Source organism: Polistes dominula, unplaced genomic scaffold, assembly GCF_049000335.1.
Source record: "Polistes dominula isolate Pdom_NZ unplaced genomic scaffold, Pdom_raw_medaka contig_29, whole genome shotgun sequence".
Taxonomy (NCBI): Eukaryota; Metazoa; Arthropoda; class Insecta; order Hymenoptera; family Vespidae; genus Polistes; species Polistes dominula.
In genome coordinates this window covers 1,384,766-1,410,780 of record NW_028300865.1, presented here as the reverse complement: position 1 = coordinate 1,410,780, position 26,015 = coordinate 1,384,766, and the positions used below count along the sequence as shown (strand labels likewise).

General features: G+C 29.4%; 1 protein-coding gene across 1 annotated transcript in view; it reads right to left on the bottom strand.

Moving 5' to 3' along the window:
• Positions 1-6,437: 6,437 nt before the first annotated feature.
• LOC107066343 (uncharacterized) overlaps positions 6,438-26,015 on the bottom strand; it is a 112,286-nt gene continuing 92,708 nt past the window's right edge. Inside the window, exons 28-37 of the mRNA XM_089175072.1 lie at positions 16,278-16,478; positions 14,237-14,467; positions 13,623-13,890; positions 12,991-13,023; positions 11,787-11,932; positions 11,548-11,704; positions 11,414-11,469; positions 11,180-11,283; positions 10,416-10,588; positions 6,438-9,805 (exon numbers count right to left, since the gene is read on the bottom strand). Coding sequence (XP_089031198.1) covers positions 9,790-9,805; positions 10,416-10,588; positions 11,180-11,283; positions 11,414-11,469; positions 11,548-11,704; positions 11,787-11,932; positions 12,991-13,023; positions 13,623-13,890; positions 14,237-14,467; positions 16,278-16,478 — 1,385 coding nt within the window. The 3' untranslated portion in view covers positions 6,438-9,789. The remainder of the gene's footprint in view (positions 9,806-10,415; positions 10,589-11,179; positions 11,284-11,413; positions 11,470-11,547; positions 11,705-11,786; positions 11,933-12,990; positions 13,024-13,622; positions 13,891-14,236; positions 14,468-16,277; positions 16,479-26,015) is intronic.

Here is a 26,015-nt window from a genome sequence, read left to right as displayed (position 1 = left end):
GCAAGATTTTGATGGATTTTGCAAGCAAGGGAACTGTATAAATTTTGTATTTTATTTTTCTTTTTGTTTTTTTTTTAGGCAAGGATAACGAAACTGTTTATATATCTTCGTTAGACGTTTAATCTCAGTTTACAAAAGTTTTAATTTTTTTTTTTTTTTTTTTTTAAGAATAGTTAACAGTATTTTTGCTTGTTACAGTATTTCATCGATAATACAATAAATTGCGATAAATCGTAGTGCGTACGAACTAACAACGAAAAAAAAAAACAGGATTGGACATTTTATAATAACAAAACGTCTCTCAACGTCCTTATATTATCTTCATTATTTTTCATTTAAAAAAAAGAAGAAAAAAATTTAAAAAAAATAAACAAAAAAAACAAAAAATCAATGCGAGAACACCAGATAAATTCGTTAATTCTTATTAATGTTGTTTGTTGTTTTATGAATTTCATTTGTTTATACAATGTGAACCGTTTTATCCGTGCGTTTCGTTCCTTTGTTTTTTTTTTGTTTCATTGCTTTTACAGTTAATTGTACGGAGATAATATAGCCGCCATTATTTTCTCATTTCCCTGTCACAAGAGAGTGCATTTTATAAATCATGGTTTTTCTTTTGTTTACGACATAATAACTATATACAGAATTATCCTAATAATAAAAGGATTACCTTCATTAATTTCGATAATATATATATAATACAATGTTTCTTTCCTAGAAATGTATTTTTTTTATTATTTTTTTTTTTTTTTTTTATATATACCATTTGGCAAAAGCGTGTCAATAAGTGATCACCAGTTTCGAGATATCATTTTATTATTATTATTATTATTATTTTCTGCTCTCTCCATAGGTGAAGAAGAAAGCCATGATAAAATCGTATACACGTGAGTTTTTATATATGTATCGTATATTTCAAAATATACGTTGGTCTTCTTCTTAATACTTTGTAAAATTCGTTAATTCGTCAATTGACGAGTAACTAAAAATAAAAAAAAAACAAAAAAATAATAACTATACTAATAAGCTTAAATATGAATGAAGGCAGCAGAATTGTATAAAATTAATTGCAATTATTATATTGTATTATAAATTTACAAGAGAGTTGAGTAATTCAATTAAATATTCAATTCAAATTTGATCTCAAATATAAGAAATTATATATAGTCATCGATTTACCATTTTATTTTAATAGTTTTTTTGTTTTTTTTTTATTTTTTTTTTTTTTTTTATCAAACTATTTTGTAAATCCCGGAGATATGTGTTTAGTTTTTTAGTTTTATGACTTTTCAAAAGGGAACAATTATTTCATCATAAGATTGAATTTTTCTTTGATTTAATATGAGTTCAAATAAAATATTATTTAAACAATGAATTAATAAATAATTCAAACAAATTCATTTAATAAGTTTTAATAAAATATAATTTAAACAATGAAGTCTCCTAAATCCTTTCTTATCTTTTTACTTATACTTTAATTACTCGTCTCTTGTAAATTGATATATATATATATATATATATATATATATATATATATATATATTTTTTTTTTTTAAACTACAAGTTTGCATAATAAAATTCCTGTTACATGTTTTTCCAAAAACAAAAAAAAAAACAAACAAACATAGAATTTTCATAATTCAACTGACAATTTAAAATGTCGACGTATATATATATATAAAACTCACAGTGATTCGTTGCGAATTGACTTGTTCAATAAAAAAAAGAAAAAAAAAAGAAAATACAATTAAAAGTAAGATAATAAAATCTAAGATAAAAAATATTTTCGCGAAAATCTAGTTAAATTATAAATAATAGCTTGACATTAAATTCATTGATGAGATTCTCTTTGAAGCTTCGTGATTTTAATATTTATTATTATTATTATTATTAGGATAAATCATGTAATGCACCAGTGATCATTTACGGAACGTGTGCAATTACAAAAAATTCATCTTTCATTTTTCCCCTGAACGCCGCAAATTTGCTTTTTTTTTTTAATTTCTTTCTTTTTTTTTTTAATTCATAAGTTCGCTTTCCTCACACGAATGCATCCCCCTCCCTTTTTTTATCACCGTTTTCCAACATTTGTTGTTGTTGTTGTTGTAAATTTTACATTGTAAATAAGATATTTTAAAGAAAACATTTTTTAAATATTAATAAAACAAACGGAAAGAATTTTCGGGGGTTTTTTTTTTCACTGAGAGACATACAGTGAAATCATTTTGATCACAAATCTTTGAGTGTGTATTTGTTTTTTTTTTTTCTTTTTTTCAATTGGACGACAATAAGCATGAAAATTTGTTCTGCTGTTCTTTTTTTTGTTTTGTTTTGTTTCTTAATGTTTTTACACGTACTTTTTCTCATTTTTACTGTAAAACATAATTGACGAAACAAAATGCTGAAGTAGCGCCTACTATCGACGAATCCCTTTAATAAACAGCCCCCCTCCTCCATTTTTGTTTTATTCTTCCGTCGTTTTAAATTATTATCTATCTTTTATTGTTCGTTAATTGTTTATTTTTCTTTCTTTTTTTTTTTTTATCGATATTAATTAATCACTAATCGTAAGATATAATACAACAAAGAAGATCGATCGTTCGGTTCGTTCATTTGTTCATTCGTTCATTATTCGTGTGTGTCGATATAACGGCGAGTTTTATTTTCATTTTTTGTATTTATAATTCTGCAATCGATATTTGTTATTTAACCCTTTGACTGCCATGTTGAAATGCCATGTTGACTGTCACGTTTTGCTCAGGACGCCATTGCATTATTTATTTCAAAGTATCTACAATAATATCGGTCATATTTAAATAAATTAACTTTTAATATTTTCATTTAGTTGATCAACGACCAGTGTAGTGTTTCAAGAGAAACCATAGCCGGTCATATCAAGATCAACATGGCTACTGCATTATTTTTATTATTTAAAGAATATAATAACAAAATAATAATAATAAATTGTAATTGTTCAATAGTAGCACACTTTTTATTTCAAAGTATCGATGGTTATATTTAAATACACTAAATTTTCAATTTTCATTTAGTTGATCAATGACCACCGTAGTGTCTCAGGAGAAACATGGCCGGTCGGTCATATAAAATCCAATATGGCAGTCAAAGTGTTAATATAACGCGAGTATACACCTTATTTCTTGTTTTTTCTTTTTCCTGCAAACAATAATTCAATTTTGTAATAAAATTCTGACACATTAGTCATCTCTTTAATCATCTTTTACAATGTTTTTTTTGTCTCTTATTTATCATCTTGTTTTTTTTTCTTTTTTTTTTTTTCTTCTTAATAATTATTCAAAAAGCATATTATAGCCAAATTGATAAGTGCAACTACTAAGCGAAAGGTGGTCTATTGCGATGTATGAAAAAAAAAGAGCTTATAATAAAATTTGATTACGTGACTTAAAATCAAAAGTTCAAAAGATACTTTTTCACAAGTAATAGATAATAATTCATTTGAATAATTACAGAAGATAATATGTTTGACAAAAATGATAAAAAAAAAAAAAAAAAATCAAAAATTATGTATCGTTTGCAAATATCAAGTTTGCATAAAGAAAGGGATACCTTTTTTTTTTTTTTTTCGACATGAAATACGAAGAAAGAGGAAGGCGATGAGAGCTGAAGAATTCTTTTTTTTTTTTTTTTAATTTTTTTTTTTATCGATGTATTTTATGTATTTATGTATTACGTATATTTATTTTTTTTTTTAATGTATTTACTTTTATTAAAAAAAAAAAAAAATAAGAAAAAAGCTGATTATCAGAGCGTGAACGTTCGGGTCTTATTTGTTTGCTTATTGTATTAGATATAAAATTAATATCGATTATGTTCCTTGAATTAATATCACTATCGATCGAATGCTTTTGAACGAGTTTTATGACTGTGTGTTCGTTGCACATCAAAATCAAGAGAGAGAGAGAGAGAGAGAGAGAGAGAGAGTTTGATTAGTTCTTCTTTTTTATTTTTTATTATTTATTTCCGTTCTTAATTCGACTTTTCTACTATTTAAAAACCTCCATCTTTCTTTCCCGACATTTATTAATATTATTATTATTCTTTTTTTTTTTTTTCCTATACAAACTTTTTTTTTTTTTTTACGAGCTTTCTCTTGACCACTGTTGTATGTATGACATGTTCAACAGTTTTATTTTTCAGTTGAGTTTCACTTTTGTACACGAAATATATATCAACTATCTGTGTTGGAAAATACAACACATACAACATCATATTGTACGCGTTTATACAATAAAAATAAAAATAAAAATAATAGTAATAATCATAATCATAATCATAATCATAATCATAATCATAATAATATAGTAATAGTAATAATATTATTATACATATATAACTATATATGCATATGATGTATCGCTTTGCATTATAATTTCATTTCTAAAATGTAGGTGTTTTTTTTTTTCTTTTTTTTTTAATAGGTAAATGTGTATCGGTTACAATTGCATAATTATCGTAGCGTTATTTAAATTATGGATGTTTATATTGCGATGTGTTTTACAGTATGCATATTCCATCATCATCATCATCATTATCATCATCATCATCATCATCATCTTCTTCTTCTCATTATCTCATTGTTTGTCTTTTTCTTTATTTCTTTTTTTATTTATTTATTTATTTTCATTCTTTCTTCCATTTAATATATATACACAAAAAATCATTTCCCCATAATCTCGTCAGCCATTTTTTTATCGAAAAGTCCCTGTGCATTCTCTTTTCTTCATCCAATTAATTATTCTGCGAACACGCAAAACGACATGAGAAAAATGAAAATTAGTTTTTAGCACAACAGGCCCAACAAAGCACGAAGAAGAAGAAGAAGAAGAAGAAGAAGAAAGAAAATCATCATCATCATCATCATCATCATCTTCTTCTTCTTCCTTCTTCATTTTTGAAATTGTTTTTTTTATTCTTTTCACACATTTTTATAATTCTACTTGTTTTATTTCATTTAAAATTAATCCTTTCTTTTTCTCTCATCTCGATCATCTTTTCTTCGCATTTTTCTTTTGTTTCTATTTGTTTATAACGTACACACACACTTCATCATTATGCTTACATTATCCCCCTTTTCACATATCACACACAACACACACACACACATGCAATAAAAACATATATATATATATATATATATATGTGTATATATATATATTTAATATATCACATCGGTTGCGTCCGAATCATTTGAAACACATTCATTCATGTTACGGACCCATCCATTCATATACTACATCATATATCCCTTAAATTTCTCAGGCAATCCGAAATGGATATTCTGGTTGACTACATGGTAGTCACATCACTCGACCAATGGAACGAGAGACGTTCTTGTTTTTTTTTTCTTTCTTATATTATTATTATTATTCTTCTTCTTCATCTTCATCTTCATCTTCTTCTTCATCACTTCCAACTTCTTATTCTTTTTTTTTTATTTATGTATCTTTTATAATACATCATTATCTTTTCTCATATATCACGTACACGTCTTCATGGTTCCCTTGGAAGTTAATATTTGAATCGGATATATATATATATTTTTTGTTTGTTTACCCGATACAACTCGAAGTGTTGACAATTGTGTTTAATTAATTATTATCGAACTGCTGAGTTTATTATTTCAATGGGTGTAAAAAGAGAATGATCATTATATCAGTGTTTTTTTTTTTTTTAGATCTTCTCACCCAATTGGACACGTTCTATGTCAAAAAACTAGATTTATAATATAACCGAGAAGAAATATTATTTTTTTCTATCTTTTTTTTTTTTTCTTCTTCTTTCTCACCATCTTCTTCTTCTTCTTCTTCTTCTCTTATTATTATTATTATTATTCTTTTTGTTTGTTCTTTTCTTTATTTTTTTGTGTTTTTTTTTGTTCTCTTTATGTTCAATCGCCATCTTCTTTTTATCCTCATGATTCTCTTAAGTTCAATCATTGTTTTGATTAAGGATGTTTGGGTACATATATATATATCAAAAAGTATACTAAAAAGTTAATATTTTCAATTGATACGTTACATGTATGTTGTTTAAAAGTTATTGCAATTGAAAATAATTAATTACAATTATGTGTGATTTTTATGGTGACTCACCACATCATCATCAGTAACAAATTAAAACACATTAATAATATAATTTAACATTTAAGTATTATTTATATTAATACACACTAATTCAAAATTAATTCGAAATTTAATTTAAACATTTGTTCTTTGTTTTTTTGTTTTGGGTATTCATTTCAAATGAAAACAATTATTTTACTGTCAAAAGTTTACAATTTTTGTTATATTATTAATCATTTCCTATTAAATTCAACATTATTGAATTGACTAAAATTGCCTCCATATTGTTTTTTTTTTCTTTTTTTTCATTGTATATTACGTGATGACGCAGAAGAAAGTAATGGCGCTTTTCTAACCTTACATTTGAACGAATACATTTTCAAACAAGTTTGTATTTTTAATCAATAACACAAATAAAACCTTTGTTATCAACAACCACCTTTTTTTTCTTTTTTTTTTTTCTTCTTCATCTAGTAATGCAAATTGTTTAATAATTAATCGGTCATTAATTAAAGTTTATTTATAATATAAAAATTGACATGCATATTTTACATTACTTTTACAGTCCCCCCTCGCCTCCCTCTCCCCTACCCCTTCCCCTTCGCCCCCCTTAAAATACATTTTCTTTCTAGCATTAACAAAATTCATTTATTTCATAATATACAGTAAAAAAAAAAAACAAAAAAAAAAAAGAAAAAAAACGTAGATACTTAAATTAAAATTAAAATTAAATAAAACAATTATTTGGCAACTTCAATTATCTTCACAATTGTACCACCTCCCAAACATCCTTAAAAATACATCATCATCCAGTGGAGGATTTATACAGTAGAGAGATAGAGAGAGAATACAGTCTCATTAATCATCAAAATTAAATATATATTTTATCTTTTGTATCTCATTGTTTTCTTTTTTTCTTTTTTTTCTTTTCTTTCAAAACTTACATTGCCTAAAGAGTATTTTTTTTTCTTTGTTTGTTTTTTTTTCCTCTTTTCTACATTCATATTATTTTTTTTTTTTTTAAATATGTTTAATTTTTTTTTTGTCTTCTTCATCTTAAAATATATCATCATCATCATCATACCGCAAATAGAAAACCCGTTTAAATTTAAGGGTTAACATGGAAAGAGAATTTTAAAAATCTACGAGCGAGGTTATACAAGCTGCACAAGATTTATAATAAACGGAATGCGTGCGAAAGTAGTTTTTATGTTTTTTTTTTGTTTGTTTGTTTTTGCTTTTGTTTTTGTTTTCTTTCTAATTTCATCTTCGTTCGGTTTTCATTCATTCATTCAATTAATTAATTAATAAATTAATTAATTAATTATATTTTCTTTTTCATATATGTTTCTTCTTTATTTTTTTTTCTTCTTTCTTTCTTTCTTTCTTTCTTCGTTTAATTATTTTTCATATAGTCATAATTAATGTGACTGTAATAATTTTTGTTTATACATTAATAATTTTTTTTGGCGAATTTTCTTCTTCTTCTTTCGTTCTTTCTTTCTTTTTCTAATTACTTTGTTTGTTTTTTGTTTTTTGGTAGGTAATGTTTTTTTTTTTTGCTTCTTTCTCAAAAAATATTTCTTTTTTTCTGTTTCTTTTTCAATTGGATGATCTTTAAAATGTAACAAAGATTTTTTTTCCTCATGTATAATAATATACATATATATATGCATGACGTATATAAAACACGTTGTACGTGAATGAAAGTATTGGCAAATTTTTCGTTTCAATTTCATTTTGCAATTAAAACAAAATGGTGGATCGAACTTAATTAGAACCGCAGAGTCACCAATCAATGACTACCAACAATAATAATAATAATAATAATAATAATAATAATAATAATAATAATAATAATAATAATAATAATAATAATAATAATAATAATAATAATAAATGTTATAATGATGAAGATGACAATGATAATGATTTAATGATTTAATGATTAATGATTAATAAAATAATAAAATAATAATAATAATAATAATAATATTATTAAACAATATTAATAAAATAATGATAATTATAATCACTAATATACATATGTATATTCCTGTACAGGCAGACAAACACAAACAAACAAAAAAAGAAATTGCAAAATATACAGCTGTTTTTTCAAAAACAGACAAAATTCGATTAGTTAATATTTTTAGTCATAATTCTTTTGCTCTTTTTTTTTTTTATTAAGGCAACACCCTATGAAAAATAATATCTGGCAGTAAAGGAAAAGTTTTCTTTGTTCTTTTTTTTTTTTTTTTTTTGTTCATTACGCGTGTTTTCCCTTTAGCTTCCATTTTGTTTTTTTTATTTTTTTTTTTTTTTTTATTATTTGTTCGTTGATCAAATATTCTTATCGATTGTCATCATTTCTTGAAATATATTTATGAATGATATCTGATTATTTATTTATTTATTTATTTTTTTTTTTTAAATATACTTTTGTTATCCTATCAAACAAAAAAAATTGATATACCAATGGAGAGAGTTAAAAAAAAAAAAAAAAAAAAATAAAATAAAAATAAAAAAAAAATAAAAAAAAAGAATATGAAGATGAAAAGGGACTAATACTTTTTTTTTTTTAGTAGACTAATCTTTAAATTGAATAAAAATGAATTATTATGAGAGTATATAGCAATAAATACTGGGTGACACAAAAGAGTCACAATTGATTCATTCACAAAGATGATTTTTTTCTTATTTATTATTCTCATATATGGGTTTGTAAGGACTCGTCGGCATATACGCGTTCGTGTACGAAATTAATAAAAACACAAATAAACCAAAAGAATATTAACAACTATTTGATAATAATCCTTTGGTTGCGCTTAAATATTTTAACGTTTTTTTTTTTTTTTTTAAATTCCACGATTAAAATCACAAAAAACAAAAAAGAAAAACAATTACACGTTCAATGAAAATATATTTCATTTATAAAATATTTTTAAAAAATTCATTTCAACAATTGATAACCTCAAAGGAGGTAGAAAAGCATAAGAGGAAGAAGATGAAGAAGAAGAGAAAGAAGAAGAAGAAGAAGAAAACATATTTAAAACAATAAAATAAAATGTCTGAAAAAGATGACATAACTTTGTGAGCGTAGATGCGAACGTTCCTTCGAAAAGCGTGGTAATATTTTGACGAGTAATCCTTCATCATTAATTAGATTTCTTTTTAAACTAGGCAAATGATCCTATCACAATCTTCATTGGCGTTGTTAGAACGCTAAAACAATTATAGTTGACGTTGCTGATCATGAATCTCCATTGGATGACGATGAGAACACAACGTCGTTATGAAAATCATGATGATATAACGATGGCAACGATGAGGACGACGACGATGACGACGACGATGACGACGACGACGACGACGACGATGATGATGCTGACGATGATGATGATGATGATTACGGAGATTAATAGATTAAACTATGCGCAAAATGACCGATTAAACAAAAATCACGATTTGCAACGTCAAAGTATTTTCCTTCCATTATTATTATTATTTTTTGTTTTCCACGTCTTCGAGCCACTAATCGATTATCACGTACTTCCGTTTATATTTCATTTACGGTAGACGCAAATCCGATTTATCCAGCTTCAACACGAGGCAACAACAAGCACACTGCACCACCTTCACCAATTACACCTGCACCACACTGTAGCACCTTTACACATTGCAATTGTCATGGCCTATGAAACCTGAAAAATCAAATTATCAAATGTTTACAAATATTGAATACTCGTATATCACAATTATTGGATTGTTCGGTAAATTCGTGCCGATTTTGATGGAAAATTGAAACGCAAAGCATTTGGTATTTATTTCTTTTTCTTCTTCTTTATCTTTTTGTTAGGACACTATGTCCTGTTATATTTTAGCCGTATAGACATCTTCAAGGCGTTTGTTGTTCCTGCGACACCGATGTCCAGCTTTCATACCACCATTTTGGAGGTCTTCCCGGTGATCTTGTTGTTCCTATCTTTCCTATTTTTGCCACTTTCGGCAGCCTACTGTCGTCCATTCTGTCTACATGGTCTCACCACTCTCTTCTCCTCCTTCTTATCCACCTTACCACGTCTTGGGTCTCACATTCTTTTCTATATATATATGTATTAAATTATATATAAGTGCCATTTTGTTTCACAATCTTTCTCCATCTTTAAGGGTAACTTTCCAATTTTTCTCCCTTCCAAAACTTCTCAGGTTTTTTTTTTGTTAGTAAAACAACTTAATGGCCATTTACCGAAAATCGGCACGAATTTTTCCAAACAACCCTCCAATACTTTGTTTCAAATTGATTTTATTTACCTGGTAAGATGTCGACTGTCTTCGTGAACGGCCATTTCGGAACTCTTGAATTCGTTTAATTCTTTCCGAATGGCTGCTTTATCTTTAGGAGTCAATCGTGTCCATGGTTTATCGGCTCTTCTATCGTAGTCGTGAGCTTGTGTAACCTCGATGTAATCGTTGAATCTTATGATCTATAAAATCAGAGAAAATATATTATTTTTTTTAGGTTATACCAAATGAAAATCATACATCTCATCTCCTTTTCGTTTTAACAACTCATACTATTTATTGAATTGTTCAGAAAGTAATTTTGTTTTTTCCTAAGACAATAAAGTCATTAGTTGATGCAAATCAACAAATACCAAAACGTAAGATCGGTGAGAGGTTAAATTTATCAAATGTAACTATTTAAGCTAACTTGAAGGGCCTAGGTTTAACCTGGAAACGAAAATTGTCTTCATTTTCACAAAAGAATAACGAAATCACTTTCCGTACAACCCAATACATTTTCATTTTTATATAATAACAGAGATTAGGTATTACCGTTTTGGAAAAACTGTTAAAAATATATACATATACATATATATATATATATATATATATATATATATATATATATATAAAAAAGATAATTAGATAAATTAATCTCTATAAACGTTACTCTTCTCATCATTTTTCCAGATGCTGCAAGATTTTCAAATAAATGAGACACGTAGACATCACCATCTACGATGTGATATAAATATATATATATATATATATATGTTTATCATTTAAAATACCTTTTTTTCCTTAAGTTCTTCAACGGTTGGTCGAAAGCTTAATTTTCTTAAAAGATAACGTTTCTTCTCTTCTTTCTGCTTCTTCTCCTCGGCAGGACTTTGTTCTAAAAAAAAAAAAAAAACAAATTTAAACTTGTAGTATATTGTTTATTGTATTCAATTTAATTTCTTCTTTTTATTGAAGTCAGTGTCATTTGATAATTGTAATGATAAATGAAGAAGAAATGAGCTTACTTTTCAAAATGTTTCGTTCTTCCAATTCCTCTTGAGTAGGACGCATACTTAGCCGCCTAAAATGATTTCAAATGATTTAATGTTGTACTCATTATTAGCCATACAATTAACATAAACAAGAAGAATTAACTAACCTGATAAGTCGAGCACCAATGGCTTCTTTCGTTTCCTGCCTTTCATTGTCCGTTTGCAATTGAAGAATATTTCTATTGATGAGTTCCTGTCTATCAGGCCTAAGGGCTAGCTTCAACGAAAGTGATTCTTTGCGTGCAATTTTAGCTGCCAATCGAGCTGCAAAAATACAACAACACAATTTTCATAGAATACTTCACATGAATTTTATTTCATACAAATCATATATGATTCTTCTTACTTTTCTCATCATCATAATCGTCCCTGTAAAGGACTTGGCCATCACTGCCATCACCATCAACGTCCTCTCGAATCACATAAGGCCTTGCATTTTCCTTATTTTCCAATGTGCATGGTAAAGCAAGTCCAAATCTGACTGGTCGACTGCTGGAAGAACGTAGGATTGACAACAAAAATTTGTCTCATTAATTCATTGTTTCTTATTTTTTTTAATTTTATAATCAAATTCTAAAGGTTATGATGAATAATTTCAATCAGAAACAAACTACGTTTGACTATATATATATATATATATGTTATTCAATTAATTTCAAATAAAACATAAATTAATGTGAAATAGGAATAAAAGAGTGAGAAGTTTTGTAATCCCGTTTGTCTTTTTAGAAATAATTAGTAACTGGTAGAGGATTGAGTTTAACAAAAGGATGTTGCATGAAAGATAGTAAATGTGGATGATGATGGAAAACATCGGTCATTGTTCGATGCTCGTTTGATTGTTTGTTTTCTTTTGTGATAAATATAAAGCATAGATATTATAAATATTGCATAGTGCTAGTGTATAGTTTGTAAAAGAAAAATCATACTCATAATTATTTGTTAAACTATTTCAAAATATAATAGGAAATTACTGTATTAAACACTAGATATATACCAGACCAGTCTTCATGTAACATTTGATTTTTGTAAATAATTAAGCCTTTTGTTTATTTAATAATGTCTATAAATTCATTTATCTATTAAAATAAAAACTGGAAGCTTTAAAAAGCATTTTTGTTTATACACCAGTCATTTTGACTAGTGTTGTATAATGAAAATGGTGGTAGTATATCTAGTGTTAAAATAAAATAAGATTACATGCATAAATCAGAACGTACCGTGTATATGTATTATTATATAATACATGTATATATGTACATAAATTTTGATATGAGAAGCATAATAGGTGAAAAAAGAGTATTTTTCATGGATTTCCCTAAGGTTTTCTCATGCTTAAGATCGAACGTCCCATGCTTATGGCGTTCGACACAGAGGCAGACAGACAGAGGTCAACGGAAAGACTAGAACATTTTGGTTCTTTACAATCAACCATTATATGGGATTCAAGATATATACAATATTTATACAATATTTATACATATATCATATATAATATATAATATTACATCGGTTCGCGCGCATGCTTAATTAGACCAATGTCCAATTACCATATTCTCATCCTTGGCCTCAACGGTGGCCTTCTGGTTAAGCATAAGAAAAATACGATTGTTTTACTAGCGATTGATATGTTAATGATATAGCAGCGTACAATGTAAAAATCATTTGAACATCATTTGATCTAACCTATTTCTTTAAAATGTAAACCCCCCTAAAAAAATCATTTGAACGATTCACGCTGGAACATCGTTTGATCTAACCTATATCTTGAAAATGTAAACCCTCTAATGTATAAAACGATATTCCAGTTTAATTCGAGATTTTTGTTTTTTTTTTTTATTTTTTCTTGAATACAAATGAAATAAAAGAGAGCCACGTCCGAGTGGCTTTTAACGAAATGTTCAAGTCGCGAACGAACAGTTCTCTGAAAAAGTAGTGGTAGTAGGATTGCTCAAGAAATTACAATTTTTTTTGTTCTTTTTATGAAAGACTACTCTCTCGACGAGCTAGACTTTTGAAAATTTGAATGAAAAGAAATCGCGAAAATGTCGATCCCCCATTGTATTCATAAATTCCCCATCCCAATTCTCGTTCTCGTACATGCGCGAAAAATACGATGAATACGTTTTTCTAAGTGTTCGCTATTAGGGTTGTGTGTGTTTTCATATAAAGATGAACTAACTTGAACGAAGCATGAAGTTCTTGACGAAGAGTCAATGGCCTATTCTCCTGCGTCGGCGTATTTTGCGGTGTACCAGGACCACTACCAGATCCTTTTTTCTTCAATGCACTTTTCAATGGCATCGCATGAAATTTAGGCTCTTTCGCTGGTATTTCCTCGATCCTAGATGTATCGATAGCTGGATCTGGTTGAGACACCCTAAAGACGTAAAGATTATCGTCCTCCTCCTCCACGTCGATATCTTCGTCATCTACGAAGGACACGTACACTGTCATATCAGTTTTATATTAAAACGGGTACTTAAAATGATCCTTCCTTGTTCAAATATTAATTACACCCATTCGAACACAAACTATTGGGTTGGTAACTAAATCATTGCTGATTTGAAAAAGCCATCTATCGACAAAATCCGCAATCATTTATTTGCCAATCCAATACTTTTCATTAATTACATTTACAAATTTGATTTTCATTTATTTTGATAATAAAAACAAATTGATATCTCAATCAGAAAGTAAAAAAGGATTGTTCGTAGGATGTATTTACATAAAGAGAAAAATATTAATTAGTTGATAGATAAAGAAAACAACAAATAAAACTTAATAAACCCTTACCTTCGTCTTCGCAATCCGATAATGGGATTTGTTGTTGTCGCTGCCTCGTCACCATCGTGGGACTTGGCGAGCTGAACATCGGCGGTGGTGGAATCGGTCCTATTTCGCTCAAAGGAATTGGTGGTTCCGGAAGCTCCGACAACATCAAAGTGTTTTGAGGTGGTAATGGATAGCACCTTTCTATTACCTGTTGTTGATTTTCGGCGCTTTGATCGAGAACACCCTTTTCCACTGTAATCAAAAATAATAAATCACACAACGATTAATTTACACATTTATCAATAATAACTTTTATATAGAACAGGGACAAGTAAAATAAGTGAGAATTTTTCTTTTTTTAAGGTTTACACACTCATTCGCGATTAAACACTCATCTCAAAGCCAAGAAAATCTTGGCAATGATGATCATTGCCCTCCCCCCCCCCCAACCCCAACCCCAACCCCTCATACCTTTTTGTCACCAAGAAAACTTAGAAAATATTCGTGGAACGAGTGACTAATCTTCATACAATTTGAAGATCTTTATTTTGTTAAATAACATGTACGAATCCTATTTATCATCTACCAATCATTCTCTCTTTCTTAAATAAAACAACAAATTTTATATGTTTTACGAGTGTATATGTATATATATAGTATATTTGAACCACGTAGTTTATTTAGTGTACAATCTAAACGATAAAGTTGCAAACTCTGACAACAAATTGGGTGTCTCGGGTTTAGAACCGCAATGAAATATTTCAACTATCACACAACATTCCTCTCTCTCTCTCTCATCGTGTTATCTATGAGATATTTTGTTGTTGTATTTTTTATTATTTATCTTTGGTTTTTTTTTTAATCAAGTAATGCTATTAAAACACCGCCCATAATATCGCATTATCAACATGCCAGAAGCTTTCATTTTATTTTTAGATAAATTAACAATCGTATTATTGCACCATTAATTAACACGTTGCCGCACACTTTTAATTTGACGATCGTGCTTAGAAACCACAAAAATCGGACGACTATAGCCGTCATTAGCGGCAACGTGTTAAACATAACTTAAAATATAACCTAAAATAAAAAATACATGCGTATCGTGATAAAACATAATGTTTAGAACATAATAATAATAATATGCATAATATTTGACGTGTTTAAATTTCCCCCTCCATCTGTCCCTGTACTTCCCCCACCACTTTCTTATATCCCCACCTTATTTTTTCATTCGGTATAATTTCTTTTTATATATATATCTGCTTTTTTTTTTTTTTTTTTTTTTTTTGGAAAAAAAGTAATAAAACTTTTCTCTGAGCCAATAGGAAAACGTGGAAGTAGAAAGAGGATGATATTTTCGTATAATAATATAAGGGGTGTCAATGAAAAATTGAAGGACTTTTTAAAAAAGGAAATTAAACAATTTCTTTTACGTAAGACAATTTGTATTAGAAAATGATAAAACAAATTTGTTGATTAGCATTTAACCCTTTGCATTCGAGCGCCCGGCAGATTGAAGTGGCAACTCGAGCGGCGCTGATACGGCGCCCACTGGCTGATTTGAAACCTTTTGCTACTCTATCTACTTATTTACGATCTGTGATAAGATATTTTTTTAAAGATAATACTTAAAGGGTTGAAAAGGGACTGTAAGGTTTACTCTGAACGTAATACACCTGGAGATAGGCGACAAGGTAGCATTTTATTGTGATACGTGTCCTGATAAACACCTAGGATACATCCTGACTATTGTTTTACGAAATATCATTCAAAAACTAATTACAGAGTATAATATTTCACAAATTTTGTTTGTTTTTGATATAAAAATAAATCAATTGATGAAATTTGATTATTTATCCTACGTTTGTTTGTTTGTTTGTTTATAAATATGACTTTTAAAGTACATGTAAAATGATCTCGAGTGCAAGGGATTAAAATTTCTTTAAATAAATAAATGTTTCATCGTCAATAAAGAAAAATTTGGATTACTTTTTGGTCCCCCCCTCCCCGTACCCCTCCCCTCGCCGCACCCCTCCCCACCCTAATAGAATGTACTCACTGTCGAACAAGATTAGCCTCCTGGCTACAACCCTGGCATCAAGGGTGTTCGGCCTATTCGGCTTTTGTTGATCCCCTGTATTCGGGGTTGTGCCTGAAACCGGCACCGCAACGCTCGTAGTCGTGCTCTGATTGACCTGAGTCTCGGCACTTGGCGATAGTCCGCCATTTGCACTCTGTTCAGTCTTTTCCTTCTTCGGCTCTGTAACAGAAAAGAAAAAAAAAAAGAGTTCGACGTTGGCTCTAATTCTTCTTCCATGAAATTCTTCTTTTCTCTTTTCAACCCCTTTTTTTTTTTTTTTTTTTTTTTTATCATTTTCTTTTTTCGTCAATTTCCTTTTTTTTTTCTTTTCTTTAGTTACGGTTCACAAATATTTCATCATCGTTTTCATTAGAAAATTGTTGCATTTATATAGATGACGATGTGACATCTTCATGTGATTTTCCTTGTAAACAAATTCGTGAATAAACCAGTTGGTATTTTACATTTTCATTTATTTTATTTTATTTAATCGTTGCACACACACACACATACACATACACACACACACACACACAGAGTTGTCTTTTGAATAATAGAATTTTGTATATATATTGTATTGTGTGTTTTGAGATAAAATTCTTGCAGTTGAATCTATCCCATTATTACAGTAAAACCATGATTACACAGTCAGTGAAATCACGTGATTGGGACCGACATTGACGGAGTGGGGGGAATTGGGATTAAAGTGGGGGGCGGGGAGAAAGAACAATTTTGTTAGCTCAGAGAAAAGTTTCTTTTCATTCAATAATCATTTAACCAATGATTTTCTTTGAAAAAAAAAAAAACAAAAAAAAAATCCGTAATTATTTCATTGTCAACCAAATATTATTATTATTAACAATTTAAGTATAATTATTTTTACTTACCTCGCCTAATCGAATGTACGATACGACCCATTCCATTCGTTGATGATAATCAATTAATTCATCAATTGTATTCAAAATGTACGACTCCTTTTTATTTTTTTTTTTAATGTGTGTTAGTGAATTTAAACAACAATTTCATTCATGGACACACTTAATTTGACTGTAAAGTTGCTTTTTTTTCTTCCTTTTTTTTTTTTTTTTTTACTTGGAGTTTAAAACAAAACAAAAAACAAAACCGTCGAGACGGTTGCATTGGTTAGACGAGACTGTCCTCAGTAAGAAGAAGAAGAAGGTAGTGAGAAACAACTCATCTCGTGTGATGAAAATAGATGAGATGTGGGGTGGTGTGGGCTTTGTGAAAATCACAGTAAGAAAATTTGTAGGAGAACAAATTGCAAGAAAATTCTACGAGTTCAAATCGTCAGACATTTTTGTGATCAATTTTTTCTCAACCCCCGCACCCCCATTTGTTTACATTTCTCAAACAAATTATAACAAATCGAATACAAATTGGGGTTGTTGTTGTTTTTCTTAATTAATTGTAATAATTTATTGTAATAGTCTTTTCAAACTGGCAAATGACAGTTTTGTAAAAAACCATTTTACTTTTATTCTATCTTTCTCTCTCTCTCTGCTAAAAAGCTTCTTCATTTTATTTTACTTTTTGAGAAGAAAAAAAAATTTAATAATATTTTTGTAAAAATTTACAAACAATCATGTATTGTACAACACATGTTTATTAATCAATCTAAATTTTTATCTTGGTGAAAATAAAAAGAACAGAAAACAAATAGATGCATTCTCTGTCTCTGTCTCTGTCCCTCTCTCTCTCATTAATCGTCAAGGAGAAAAGCTGACCTACCCAGATGAGAATATTCAAGAGAAGATATCTCTCTCTTTCTCTCTCTCTCTCTCTTTTTCACTTAGGACATGTGTAGGAAACATGAACGTGTGTAATACACGACAAAATGCGACTATGAATAGAAGAGGAGCATGTGGCTATACCACTTCCGTGGCTTGATGCCCTTGGCAATGGCACACATCAACTTTTTTTTTTTTTTTTTTTTGGTTCGTTATGTCGTCGACAAAATAAATTTCATTCGCGTTAAAGCGAACAAATTAATGACAATTTTTCTTTTCTACTAGCATTCATTGTTCATCGAAATCAAATATACTACCCCACAATTATTTCTCAATTAATCAATATAAAATTAAATGAAATAAATATTGTGTTCCAAGTTAAATGTGTGTGTGTGTGTGTGTGTGAGATTTATAAAATAATATTAATATAATTATTATTTAAACAGTTAACTGTGATTGACGTGTATACTCGTCATGACACGATTCTGACAACACCAAACGGTGCATTTTCTCAAACGAGGGTGCTACAGTTAACTGATTAATGGAATTATTTTATTGCTCTTAAACAATGATGACTTCAAAGGGTTAAATTGTCTTATAATATAAGTAGAATGTATTTAAATATTAAAATAATTGTTAATTAATCGATAGAAGAGTCTATTGTTGTCTAAAAGCTCAGAAAAAATGATCCTTTCTCTTCGAGATTCACCTGCAGACTGACACCTCTATCAAATTTCTCTCATTCAATATTGTTTATATGACTTTTCGAACATTACACATGTGCATACAAGAAATCATTCACCTGATTAACTGTGATTGAAAAGTACACTCGTTATGAAGAAGTGGTACAATTTTTCTATCGACGAGTATACTCGTCGTGCCGTATAAAGTAACAACCGTTGGCTATTGAAATTGTAATTTTCTTTTTTTTGAGGCAAACAAAAACGTATTGTCAAATTTCGAGATGTTTTAGAATATTTTAAGCCCATGCTGGAATAAAACTGACAAATAAAAAAAAAACATAAATAATTTGAGACGAACTCATGCGCTCCGTCCCACGTATGCACCGGGTTGAAACAGCTTACCCCAGTTCGTACAACGAATTTATTTAAAAAGGGTCTAAGGGCAAAAGTCAGAAAGTTGATTTATAATAGGATTCCTTCAAGGTATGGTCAGTCATGGGAGAAATGCGTGACGCCGATTAGTGGTGTTAAATATTTTACGTATAATATATGTTTATGTTAATCATTAGTAATCAAATTGTCAATTGTATAATAATAAAGTCCATATTTTTAATCCAATGTATCTTCTTAACCAGTGTATGTTATATTCTGTGATTGACGAGTATACACGTCGTGGCTCGATTTTAAAGAGAAACATTCAAAATGAACGATTGAAATTTCAAATCAACAACGTTGTTGTTTGATTAAAACAGAATGTACTTTAATTTTAAATTCTTTTTTTTTCTTTTTTTTTTTTATCCTACTGTATACTATTTTTATGCGTAACTTGAGGGTAGAAAAAAAGTAATAATAAAAAACGAAAAAAAAAAAAAAGAAAAGAAAATAAAAAATAAAAAAAACTAGAAAAGCTTTTATATATCAAAGTTTGCTGCGCGTCAAATGCCACAAGGCAGTGATGTTGGGGGGGGGGGGTTGCATTGCATCGACAATATACAGGGGGTGAGGGTGAGGAAGGAGTGGGGTGGGGGCGGCGGCGGAGGAGAGGGGGATGACGTTGCATTCTCGCGAGTATAAAAGTTCCAAGTGCAATATAGAAAATAGGGTACGACAATACTGTTGTCCGATCTTTTTCCCTTTTCCATGTGAACGCGTCAATCCCTTTTCCACCCTTTTTCTTTTTCATACTCTTCGATGATGACAATTTAAAATACTGAAAGCAAACAAAAAAAAAAAAAAAAAAAAAAGAAAGAAAGGGAGAAGAAAAGAGGATCGACGTTGTGTCAGTTCACTAATTGTATCTCGTCCGATTGATAAAATAAAAAAAATAAAAAAATAAAAAAAATAAAAAAAACAAGATGTCTAAACGTGAGACACGTGGAGGGATTAGGGGTGGGATTTATATTTCAATTGTCAGACATATTTGATTTATACAAAGGGCTTTCACTTGTTTTTTTTTTTTTTTAATTTTTCTTTTTTTATTTTCATCGTGATTAATTACACACATTTCACGTTATTATAATTATTATATTATCATTATAATAGGTGTAGTGGGATTTCTGACAGGGGCGTGTCGTAGTAAATCGACCTATCTATTCTAATTTTGAATTTAGCCATCAGATAGCGTATTCAAGTGCTAGAGATCCCAATATTGTATAATTTTTTTACCGCCATTTTTTCTATAAGCCATCTGTAGGAAAATAGCCGAAGCAAAGTTTATACACTTAATATATTATAATGACATTAATGAAATATAAATTAACTTAATTAATTAATTAATTAATTAATATTTAATTTAATTAAAAATAAATAATAAAATAAATATAATATATATATATATATATATATAATATATTATAATAATATTATTATATAATATTGCAAAATAATTTTCAAATAAATGCTGTGGTTTCTTTAAAGTAAAAATCGTTTACTCTCTTGAATTTTTCAAATTCGTATTACAACGAAAGAATTTTGTTCCTTTTAGATATCACCACCATATATATCTCACAGAAGGGAATGGGCACAAGCAAAGGATAATTCCATCGATGGTATTCGCAAGCACGTAGAAGTAGATAAGTACTATTATAATGAAAATGGATGAAGTTGGACGTAAGTTACACTGAGCTTAAAGCTCAGAAAGAGAAAGAGAGAGTAAGAAGCTTACGTTTTCTTCAATTATTAACTCTAGAAAAGACCAAACCAGATTCCATTTTTTTTTAATACTTTTTTTTCCCTTTTTTTTTTTACTTTCAACACCACTTTCCATCTTATCCTACCTCTCATTCTGTCTGTCAATGTTCAATATATCGTAGAAAAACCTGAAATATATCGGTGTCGAATTATCAACGCCATTGTTTAAAGCGGTTAAAGCGTCAACCATCCCCACCTTTTCCACCCCCAAACGTCAGAGGTAATTAATTTAGTAACAGGACGTGATCGAATCAATGATAAAATGGAGATAGAAAGAGATATTATTATTGATCCATCGGATGTTGTTATCAACAACGAATTTTCCTTGATTTTCACTGTGACGCAAATGTCTACATATGTCTATACACATGTTTTGTATATATATAAATGTAGATTTCGTTTGTTCTAATCCCTAACCTCCAAAAATACTTATACCGATTGTCTTAAAATTTTGACACAACGTTGCATTCACATACAGTTAGGTTTTTATTACATTCATTTATTTATAAAATGATGAATTAATTTAAAAAAGATACAAGTAAGTTCAGCACCATCTGTTGGCTATAGATTTCAGTGAGTGAGTGAAACATTTGAATATAACCTAACCTTTATCTATATATAATTGGTAATCTCACAAAAGTATTTGTACCGATTGTCTTGAAATTTTGACACAATGTTGCATTTTCATACAACTAGGTTTTTATTACATTTATTTATTTATAAAATAATTAATTAATTAAAAAAAAAAGTAGAATTACATATCCAATCCCATCACAATACCAATTCCCTTCCAACTTTGGGAGTACTGCAATATTACTTTGTATTGGTACCTTTTATATGTTCACCTGTAATTATATATCGGGATTTCTAGCAGGGGTGTGACGTAGCAATTCGACCTATCTACTCTAATTTTGAATTTAGCCACCAGATAGCGTATTCAAATGCTACAGATCCCACGTGGCATAGCAATTCGACCTATCTACTGTAATTTTGAATTTAGCAACCAGATAGGGTATTCAAGTGCTAGAGATCCCAATATATATTTTTGACACAAAGTTGCATTCACTTACGGGTATGATTTTTATTACATTAATTTATTTATATAAAATAACTAATTAATTTAAAAAGAAAAAGAAAAAGATATAGGGGGTAAGTCCAGTGCCATCTGTTAGTAATAGATTTCGTTGAGTGTACGAAACATTGGAACATAACCTAACTTTTATATATACGAAACGATAACGAGAGGAAGGAAATAAAAATAGAAAAAAATTAAAGAAAGTAAAAAAAAAAACGATATTTTAAACGACATTGAAAATAGGAAAATTTAATTTGTAAATGTAGGTCATTGTTAATTGTTTGTCGTCTCAAATCGAACCGGACAAAACGAAAAAAAAAAAAAAAATAGTGAAAAGCGTTACAAATTCATTTTTTTTTAACGATATAATAAAAATTCTCTCTCTCTCTCTCTCTCTCTCACTCTCTTTTTCAAATCTCATTTTAACACGTTTCTCGTTTCACAATTTCATCAAAACGATAAAAAGTAAATTTGATGATATTTACAATTTATAAAAATTTAATAAATCCTCCATTATTAATAGAATTTATTTATCAATAAATCTCTCTCTCTCTATCCATCTCATTCTAAAAAACTTTCATTCATTCTTTTTTATTGATTCATATTTTCATAGAAACAAAAAAAAAAAAAAGAATAAATCAAAAGATATCATCCACTTAAACGATTAACTTGAGAGATCCTCACCCCCCACCCCTGTTATAAAAACATTAAAAAAAATAAAAGATGGTAGTAGCAAGAAAGAGACAGAAAGAAAGAGAGGTTAACGGCATTTCAATTTTTGCGTCAGGGTTTTAAGCGACGAGACGTTTCCAAGCGGGATGATTTTGTTCAGCCATTCGGAAAATTTCCAATCGAATTTTACACTAGTGGTGGTAGTAGTAGACATACACACAGACATACATATATGGCAGTACCAGCAGGAAAACGCCAACGGAAATCATATTATAACGAATACGTTTTCCCATTTTTCAGCATACGCAAGTTTGACGCCTACTCATAGGTTTTACTAACCCCCACTTTCTTCACTTTACTATATACAGCCCTGATATACGACTACGTCAGCATACGCAAAACCTAAACGCACCACTTCACTCACTCACTTCACTCATTCGTTCGTGTGTGTATTTTTTTTCCCTTCTGTTCTTATCGATTTTTTTTTTTCAACGCGTTCTTTTTATACGATCGATTTTAAAGCAGACACAGGAAGAAGAAGAAGAAAAAAAAATGATGGAAAAGTACATCAGGCCACTCGAGAATATTGCATGCGAGTTTGTGGTGATGGTGGTGGTGGTGGTGGTGGTGAAAGAGATGCACGTACAATTTCGCTTTGTCGTCCTAGAACGCAACCAGGGATACCCAACCTTTTGTTTATTTTTCTTTTCTCGAGAACCACATATATTAATTCCCTGAAATAACCCTGACGCAACCAGGGATACACAAACTTTTGTTTGTTTCTATCTATTTTTCTCGAGAACCACATATTTCCTGACACAACCCTGACGCAACCAAGGATACTCAAACTTTTGTTTTTTCTTTCTATTTGTCTCGAGAACCACATATATTAATTCCCTAAAATAACCCTGACAAAACCAGAAATACTCAACCTTTTGTTTTGTTTTTACTTTCTATTTTTCTCAAGAACCACATATAATAATTCATTGACATAACCCTGACATAACCCTGACGCAGTTGGGGATACTTAACTTTTTGTTTTGTTTGTTTCTATCTATTTTTCTCCATAACTACATATATTAATTCTTTGACATAACCCTGACGCAACCAACGATACTTAACCTTTTGTTTTTTCTTTCTATTTGTCTCGAGAATCACATATATTAATTCCCTGAAATAACCCTGACAAAACCAGAAATACTCAACCTTTTGTTTTATTTTTCCTTTCTATTTTTCTCAAGAACCACATCATATTGTATAATAATTCCCTATATCAAATCTATTTCTCCCAAAGGTTACTAGAGTGTCACGGTAAAATCAGATATTGTTTAATATTTCCAACAAATAAAAACAAAATTTTATATCTCCCTTCATTTTACTTTGATTTATTTAAGAGTTTCCGAAAACTTTTGCGATAACCATAAAGATGTTTATCGATGTAAAACATCAGAATCCTCCATTGAAACGTGCGCTCTCCTCTATCAGGGTTAGTCTCTACCTTCCTTACTACTACATTTTTATGTTTATAAATAAAAAAATTATGAGAATATAAAAACATATATTTTTCATTGAAACATATGTAGATATTAATATTTATGATTTGTAATATGATAGGAGACTACTGTTAGATTTACCATAACAAGTCAGTAATATAAATGCCTGTTGCAGGGTTTATGTGTGGTGTAGGTGTTGTGTGGGTGTTGTACATAGACAGTGATTTGATTAATGTCGTACGTGGTTTGACTTAACTATTAATCCAATCTTTATTTATACGTTTAAAAATTTTCAATCTTTACTAAGAACCTTTTGAATCAGATCTGAGTTAGTAGCCACCCTGGGGGGCTTAGGGGGTGGGGGATTACAGTTGAGAAAAGTTTCAGCAAGGAATGAGCTTTCTCTCTCTCTCTCGTTTTCTAACCGAAATTTACAAGTAATTTAGTACCTTACAATACTTTTTTTTTCTAATCTCATCAACGAACGCGGGTATTGGATAATGGACTAGCTAGAGAGATTTTACTCAGAACTCATCAATCAATATTGAGGAAATGAGAAAATAAATTAGTTGTGTCATGTGAATAGAATAAAACAGGTTCATCATCGATGCCATTTAAAAACGAAAACGAAATTAATCATCGGTCATAACACAAGTAGACGATTAAACCCAGTTAACTGTGATTAACAAGTACATTAGTCATGTAGAAGTGGTAGTACGATTTTTCTATAGACGAGAATACTCGTCGTACGCTATTATAAAGTAACGACCGACCATTGGCCATTTTAAATTGTAATTTATTTTTTTTATTTTTTTGAGAAAAACAAAACACGTATTGTCAAATTTCAAGATGTTTAGATTATTTTGAGCTAATGACGAAATAAAACTGACAAATAAAAAATATAAATAATATGAGACGAACTCATGCGCCGTCCCCCATTATGCATCGGCTGAAACAGCTTAACAGTTTGCAAGTTATTCTATGATTGACGAGTATACACGTCATGGCTCGATTCTGCCAACGCAAAACGGTCTCAAACGAGGGCGCCACAGATTAACTGGTTAATAAAAAAAAAAAAAAAAAATGAAAAGGAATTGCAGTGTAAGAATCCCCGTCGTGAATTTATCATCGTTTAAATTCAGTTCAGTATTTTTCTTGTTTATTTTGTATGTATGTATGTATGTATGTATGTATGTATGTATGTATGTATGTATGTATGTGTGTCTCTGTGTGTGTACAGAATATTCAGTTGATTTTCACGTGATTTTTTTTGGTTTTTATTTTTTTTTTTATTTCGGCGAAATCAGCACAAAAATAAGCTCACCTTGAGGAAAGCCTTTCTTGTAACCAGGTGGAAGAAAAGCAGCGGGTGGAGTTATCGGTGGTGCTGCGTCCCAAGTAGGCACGACATCCGGTTGCATGGCGTATCCGGCAGGAAGTTCCAAGATCTTTTGCTGTTTTTCACAACGTCTTCGTCTTCTACCACTCGGTGTGAAAGTTTTCACAGCCGCTAAGAAACCTACTCCACTCATATTTCTCTTTTTATGTTTCTCTATTTTGATTTTCTTTTCTTATTAGAAGTCTTGCCTTTTTGAATATGAGACAATCAAAAGCTTCTAGGGTGCTTGTTGTTCTCACAATTTACAGTTACAGTTCTCTGCTTGTTTGACAATATCTCTTCTTCTCTATCATTCAATTATATTTAGATTGGAGAAGTTGTGCTCGTCCAAAGATGATTTACCATTGGATGAGAATCTTGTCTTTCAAACTTCTTCAATGATCCTCTCTCTGTTATTGGGGTGAGGGGTTTGTTTCCTTTGGTTTTTTTTTTTTTATTTTATAAACTTCTTCTTGCC